Here is a 7,947-nt window from a genome sequence, read left to right as displayed (position 1 = left end):
CTCCCTCCCTCCCTCTTGCTTTCTGCTTCTCTTCCTCACGGCTGCCGAGCTACATGTTAATAAGAACCTCGCTCTCTGCAAGACACACCGCGAACAAAGGGAATAAACTAGCAACGCCCGCGAGGAAGAAACGCACCTTTGTTTCCTTATTAACGCGTCCGTCGGCACGTTTGATTAATTTCCCGGATTAGTGTAATTAATGTTCCTTTAAAGTTCCGCCTGCTGACGCGCGCGCGAAACGCTCGCGGACGCTGAAAAATTGAACGACGGCCGAACTCGATAATGAATTCGCCGATGAATTGCCGACGATTTAAACGTTAATCAGGATCGTTTTGGCGAGAGTTTTTATAGACGCAACGGCTAATCCCGGAAATTTTTTCTCCGTCGCTGGGTAATCCTCGTGATCTCCCGAAGCGATGAGAAGCTCTCTTTATACGCTTAATCAGTGTTGTGCAGGAATGAATACATCAATTCCAACGCTCGCTACGCCCCGGAAAACCGAGAAAAAAACTCGGTTGTCGCGAAAATTTGCGGAAATTCTAGCGTTTTTCTAAAATTTTCTCACGAGAATCTACGAAAATTTCGAATTCTATTTTACAAAATCTGCTCGCAAAACGAATTTGCAGAGATTGCAATTGCAATTTATCTGATTGCAGAATCTTGTGAAAAAAATCAACTCTTAGAATAAACAAATTTAATGTGCAAGAATTCCAATAGTTTCGCAGAATTCGCGCGAAATTAATGTGCGGAAATTCGAACTTTTCTTCTTTAGGGAAAAACCTCCCTGCAAGACGAATGTTCCTTCGTCAAAGGGGGACCAAATCCGCGATTCTCTGGCGAAATATCAATTACCTCGTTTCCCAGCCCGACTCTATCGTTCCGGAGGATCTATTTGCCGTCCCCCCCGTTCGCCCCCCCCCCCGTTCGTCCCCCTTCTTAAGTCGAGGTATTCGCGGGTTAAACTCGACTCCGTTAACAAGGTAAATTCTCCCACGTCGGTCGCCCTCGGTGTGGCGGACTTCATTGACGTCATTACGATCGAGGTTCGCCAGAATGCTGCGCCCACAGTACGGAATAGTTCGGGCTTACCAATTGTTCTCCCAGGAATGCCGTCAATCTCCATTCGTGGAATTGTTACCGGACCCCGGCCCGGCAGAAAGGGTCGTCCTCATCGCGGCGATATCCACCGCGCGCTTAACGGCTCCTCGCGTACTCCTCTTTATCCCACCTCACCGATAAACGGCACCGGATATTATTTTCGTCGCGAGACTACTCGAAGTCGCGCGATTAATCTTGTAACTTAATGCCGGCGCGCTGTGTGTAACTTAAGGCGACTGCGGGGTTGTCTCACACCCCCCTCCTTTGCCGCCACGTCCGCCGAGAGTTCTCCCGTGCGATCGTGCGCGATTTCGCGAGTTCCGCTTCTCCTCGATTAATCCGTGGATATATATATATCATCTGCTTTTCGTTGCGATTGCACGAGCCGGGTCAATCTGAAACTGCAAAGCGCATAAAATCCGAGCTCTCTCCCGGCGAGGCGCGACGCGACGTGCGATTTTCGCGCCATCGCAAAAACGCCGTGTCGCCGTAAATTCGGCTGTCTGTACTGTTCGGACAACTGCAAATGCAGATTGCGACAAATTCGTGCGAATTCTCGCGCGCGCATTTGGGGAATGAAATTCAAATGCAACATGTAGACGAGCGAGACGAAATTTGCAAAAATTGCGGACGAACGCGAAAATGACGAGGTACGGAAGTCGGGAATTATTATCTCCGGAAGATATTGCACAGAGTGATGTGATCTGAGGGACATTGCAGAGAGATATTACAGGAAATATATAATTGCAAGCATTTAATTACTAACATTTTTTCAATCACGTCGGAAACGTCGACGTTCTTCACTCTGTCTCTCTCTCTCTCTTCGATTCTCTCAATTTCTGTCGTCCCTCTCGGAGAAGACGATCCTTGATTTTCCTCTAAACGGATACGTTCAATTACACACGCGTCGAAATAATTAATATAAACGATCGGATACGCGGAATAAAGGCGCACGTGATAAACATAGTCACCGAAATGAAAAATTCCGCATTACAATATTTCCGTATGAAATAATTCCCTCCGGGCGGAATATCTCGTGAATAAATCTCTTCAGTATTTCATTTCGCGATTAAACGCACCCGCGGGAGGCCACTTCGGGGTTTGTTCACACGATGCGACTATAATCGCTCAACGGGCATTTAGTTGTTCGCACGCCGGTCGATAGACAGATGCGCGTTATCCGTCTGTTCGACTTTTAAAAGGGGAGACAATCGGAACGAAGGTAACTACGGCCGAGCTGTCATCGTGAGCGCGTGGCGGTAAAGGGCGGCGGAACGTCTTTGTTCGTTTTTTCGGATCGATCGATCGTCGCGACGTTCGCATGAATTAATATGGACACGCTGGAGCGGTGGATCCGACGACGACGATTGATCGATACTGAACGATTATCCGATATATATATATAACCGCGAAAGGAGAACCAGATGAAACGAGGAGGCAACTGGGTCTCTCCGTCGCGATTTGTCTCTCTCTTTCGATCGCGGCTTCTTCGCCTATTTGTCAGAGCGCGCGTACCTGCCTGTAGATACTTGTCGAATGATATAATCAATGATGTGACTAATGTTTAATTCCTTCTTGCAAACCGTTCTGAAACCGTAGAACGGACGATAAACACATTAATCTATCGATTAGGTGTGTAAATTAGCTCGGTGCCTTTACTCGTTTCTGTTAGAAGCATTTTCAATCTGAATACTTCTACTCGCTATGCCTACGACTTTGCAAGGCTGTTTGCGAGATAGTCTCGTGTGTAACTTCGCGGTTCGCGATGGCCGACGAGATTCGGCGGGGAGCCCCACTTCTCGGAAACGCGCGATCGCGAGGCTAACTGATCGCGCGAGATCAATTATTCTGGATGCACGCGTCGCCGGGTACGTTGTATCACGTCGAGGAAAGTATGACAAGCGGTTTATTCCGAATAATTTATGTAAACGCTCTTTGCTGGAAGAGACCGCTGGCGCGATCCATTCGTCTTCCGCGGCGAGGTAACTGTTGCTTTTTAATCATCCGAGTTTTCGCGCGGCCGAATATACGATTCGGCCGTCGAAGCCATCGTGACGCGCATGAAAAACAGCTTACGCACGCCTCCGTCGAACTTTTTCATCGGCCGTAAATCATTTTTATCTCGGATTATATTTTGGCAAAATATTTTGCCGTCCGTCGTCCGCTTTTATTTCCCCGCGCGTCGACCATCTACCACTACCATCGCCATCACCACGTATAGAGTTGCAGTCGTGTATCGCGTACAGCATCCCTAGAGAGAGAAAGAGAGAAAGGGAGGTATCGGTTCTAACGAACACGAAATAAATTCTATTCCACTCTCTATGGGAGATCCGTTTCTCTTTCTCTCTCTCGTCTCTAAATCTCCTCGTTTCTCTTTCCCGCGCGGTCGGGGGAACGGTCGGTCGGTCGATCGGTCGGATGGTTGGACGAATGCCAAAATGCCGCCGGTAAAATTAATCGTTCCCTGACACGAATTCCTCTCTAAGCGGGAATACCAATTTGTAGGTGCGAAACAAAGAGAGAACGCCTCGGGGGGAGACGGTGGTTGCGGCGCGTTGCACGCCGGGGTGAAAGCCGGAAGGTGGCAAGAGCAAGAGAGAGAGAGAGAAAGACGGCGGTCTCTAAACATGTCGTTATATCGAAGCTAACAACCCGCTTCACGCCGTGCGCGCACTCCTCGGCTCGTTCTTGGCTTCTCCCGAGAGAGAGAGAATGCCAGCGAGCGCCGCGCGTCCGCCGATTATTGGCCGCCGGCCAAGTGCCCCCGAAGACTTATCCTATTGAGCATTGTTTATGAAAGCAATTCGAGTACAAAGCACCGCCGCCTCGCGCGCGTCTCTTTCGGAGGCGGCAGCCCGCGACGCCAAATTAGCGATGCCAAATTAATTGGAGCCGTCGGCGTGTCGACCGTTTTGTCGCCTGCTCCGATCGCGTATCTTTTCCCTTCCCTCTTGTTCTCTCTCTCTCTCTCTCTCTCTCTCTCTCTCTCTCTCTCTCTGGTCAATCTATCGCGGCATGCTTCTGTGTGAATCTCGTACTTGCAAACGTTCTTCTCCTCTTCCTCTCGTAAAGTTCATGCATAGAAAAGTGAGTTTGGTTGTATCTATCTGACACTGGACAACCAAATGTATGATTGTTCATTTATTTCATCGCGAGAGATACCTTTTTCTTCACGCCATTGGAAGAAACCAAATTCGTGGTTACAAGAACTGAATTTGATCAGTGAGAATTTGATTCCAATTCAATCAAAACGCTTATATTCTCGTAGATGCGACCAAACCCATTTTTCAGTACGGGAAATGCGACGATTCCACCAGTGATGTTAATATTATCCGAGTATTTTTGTCACTCGGAATTTTAGAAGTTTCTTTTTATGAAGTTTCATGTGTATTTTTCTCTACATAAATATATTTTCCTCGTCAATTTGCGTCGATTTAAAAAAAGTACTAAAGTCAACAGAAGTAAATTCGATATACCTGTCTCATGCTTTATTTTGACAAGTTCTGATATGCAAAACTGTGTGGAAAAAATATTCTAAAATAATATCTCGTAAAGTACCTGCTTTCTGTTGATCTTTAACGTTTTTACGCGTAGAATAACTTGGCGAATAAATCCGTGGAAATAATAACAATAATAAATAACTACCGTTACTTATTTTCTCACTGTGCGAAAAGACCTGCGCGGAGAGGATTCGGCGAAGTGAAAAATTCTCGAGACGGAAACGCAGGCGGATTGTTGCGCCCAAGCGAAGCAACCGTCCGCTGTAAGACGGCATTACGTCGAAGTAACAGCGTAACTCGTCCCCGTCTTCTTTATAAAATAATAATTGTGCCGTTGGAATGCGCCTTGCAGCACAGTAAGCGAGAGTGTGTGTGTCTATCGAGCTGAGAATGTGCCGACAAGGCGCATCTCTCTTGGCGCTGTTTTACAAAGGAGGCGACGGGAAACGTTCGCTCGCGCTTCACCGCTGCAATCGTGTTTATATTCCGGCGTTTTGCGGTAACCGTCTTTGAAAAGTTTCCATCGACTCACAGAATACAGCCGTATATAAGGCACACACACACACGCGCGCGCGCGCGCACGCACACACGCACAATCGATATCACACAATGTTTTTCGAATTAACGATGCCACTTTTCTCGCTTAACTCTGAGAGCAACACAAAAATCGTAATTTTCTGTATTTTGTGATCTGTTATAAATTATTAAATTTATAACTAATTTTAATTTTATTGTCTTTGTAAACTCGTCGCCACCGGGAAACCAATTATCTCACTGGGCCAAAGGCTGATGCACGGAAAAAAATAATTTTGCAGTTGTAACGAAAACCATCGTTGCTACCATATATTCGTTGCAGTAGCGATAAAATTATCCGACGTAACGTAAATTATCGAATTATTCGTAATTGGAGCAGAAACGGTTTCGTTGCCGGGATAGAAGGATTTTTCTGAGTGAATTTGCTCTCAGGACACGTTAATTTACCGTTAAAATAATGTTATCCTATATTTATTAATTTGTTTTTACAGCAAAATAATTTGTAGGCGCAGCAAAATATACCCGGCGAATGGCAATTAGTACTCTTAACAAATTGTTTTGCTGTCCGCGTGGTAACTGTCGCGACAGAATAAAATTTGCCGCGTCAGCGAATGTTTTTTTCTCCGTGCGATAGTCACATGTGGACTCGCTCGTTTTTCCGAGTAATAGAAAATAATAGAAGCGGGGCGTGGCGTTTTGCGCGTGGACGTGGGGGGAGGGTAAAACGGAAGAAAACGCGCGTGTAGGTCCCAACTGTGTTACTGTCAGGGTTGACGATGCCAATTTTTCCCCAGTTACTCGCAAATCGCGCACCGATATCACGTCCACGCACGATTTCGCGATGAATACTCGAATACTCATATAGTCAAGATGCGTCGATGTGAAGGGGAAACGCTGGTATGTTACAGATCAGAGGCACGTCGATCGGCCGAGGCGCGGTTCCGAGTCGGAAGATCGGAAGAAAGGACCGCACGCGCTAGGCTGATGTCGATCGAGAAGAGAACCGCTCGGTGCACGGGTTACCTCGCGGATTGACACGCGGGGGACAAGCGGAGAGAGGAAGAGAGAGGAGAGCAAGAGTGTGAGAGAGAGAGAGAAGGAGGGTGGGAGGGAGAGCGGCTTCGTCACCGGGATTTCGAGATACGACAACGCGCACGGATGGTCGCGGGATCTTCCACGACGTCGTCGGAGTAATCAAGGTGGGTCAAGCAAAAGTGTGCTCGGGTGGTGTGTCGTGATCGTCGATAGGCAGTGGGCTCTGTGATCGTGGTGTCGTGTTTATCGGCGGATCAGTGTTATTGTCGGGAGTGCAGAGTGGTGATTGAGAGGGGGAGAGAGAGAGAGAGAGAGAGAAAGAGAGGTGGTTGTTGCTCGTCCCGAATCGATCGGTGAATCGTCGAGTCGAGAATTAACGACAGGATCGCGGGTGGTGAAGGCCGAAAAGGTGTTGGGATATATCAGGTTCCGCGCGTGGAGGAAGCCGGTGGCGAGTGCGCGCGATAACAGTGGGGCCGAGCGGAAAGGAAGGAAAGAGAGAGAGAGAGAGAGCGAGATACGTCCGGATAAATCGCGAATATCGTCGAGCCGAGAGTAGCCGCGAGAGAGTGGAGTGATGTGTTCGATGGACGAGGCGCGTCTCGCGGGCGGTGGTCGTCGTCGGGGTAACGATAACGCGTGTCGCGCGCGCTGCCACTACCTGGGATCCGTGAGAAAAGGCGGGCAGTCGGTGATCAGGCTGGCGGGCGCCGGGGAAACGTTTCCAAGGGCATGGCGACCACGCCACTAGGCGGTCGCCTCCCTAACGTAAACCGCAAAGGACCATCTCCGTGTGTCGGTGGTGGTGGTGCTAGTAGTAGTAGTAATAATAATAATAATAATAATAATAGTAGTAGTGGTGGTGGTAACGGCAGCAACAGCAACGCGAGTAACGGTAACAACAGCAACGGTTTAGCGAGCGGACAGTCCCGGCGGCAGGAGAGAGCGCTGGTCGGTCGTGAGCACCGCGACCATCGCCACCATCATCATCACCATCACCATCATCATCATCACCATCATCATCACCATCAGGGTCGGGACAGGTCGTTGTCGTCGTCGTCCGGCCAGCAGCGTGAGCCTAAAGCAAGCACGGTGGCTGCTAACGCCGGTGAGCTGGATCCGGCCGCGACTAATGCGACCAACAACTTCGAGTACGACGACAACGAATGGGACATCGGCATAGGAGACCTGATAATCGACCTTGATGCGGACATTGAGAAGACGAGGGACGAGAAATTGAGCTCGGGGACAGGCATGGCTTCTACGCCTGCCTCGGCAGCATCGGCAACGAATAACGCGAATCATCATCAGTTGCAGAACTCGGCGGGCAGCGGCAGCACCGGCAGCAGCATCGGACAATCGTCGTCGTCCTCCGCATCCTCGTCGTCCCTCTCGTCGTCGTCGTCGTCGTCTTCGTCGTCGTCGTCGTCCTCCTCCTCGTCGTCGTCGTCGTCCACCTCCTCCTCCTGCGGCGTCAACTCGGCGCGCTCCAGCAGCCCCGGCGGCGCCAACAGCGCCGGCGGCAACGGCGCCGGCGGCAACGCGAACGGCACGTCAACCGTGGCCGGTAACAAGCAGCAGCCCACGGGCGTCGTGAGCGGCGTGAACGCCGTCCACGGTAACGCCGGCAATCCCGGCAAGATGGCCGTTGAACACTCGGCCACCGTCGACAAGGGCCTCAAGATGAAGATCAAGCGCACGAAGCCCGGCACGAAGACCAGCGAGGCCAAGCACGAGATCGTCAAGTCGAACGAGATCAACGGGACCGCGTCGTCGCAGG

At 49.9% G+C, this 7,947-nt stretch overlaps 1 protein-coding gene across 1 annotated transcript in view; it reads left to right on the top strand.

Annotated features, from left to right (window-relative positions):
- Window positions 1-7,947, top strand: part of LOC106748752 (zinc finger protein 608) — a 162,583-nt gene that overhangs the window by 59,211 nt on the left and 95,425 nt on the right. The window contains exon 3 of the mRNA XM_014627601.1: window positions 6,041-7,937. Within this exon, the coding sequence (XP_014483087.1) occupies window positions 6,900-7,937 (1,038 nt within the window). The 5' untranslated portion in view covers window positions 6,041-6,899. The remainder of the gene's footprint in view (window positions 1-6,040; window positions 7,938-7,947) is intronic.

Source organism: Dinoponera quadriceps, unplaced genomic scaffold (assembly GCF_001313825.1).
Source record: "Dinoponera quadriceps isolate SergipeBrazil2010 unplaced genomic scaffold, ASM131382v1 scaffold37, whole genome shotgun sequence".
In the NCBI taxonomy this organism is placed as follows: Eukaryota; Metazoa; Arthropoda; class Insecta; order Hymenoptera; family Formicidae; genus Dinoponera; species Dinoponera quadriceps.
The sequence above is the reverse complement of the archived record's forward strand: the minus strand, read 5'-3'. Positions and strand labels throughout refer to the sequence as shown.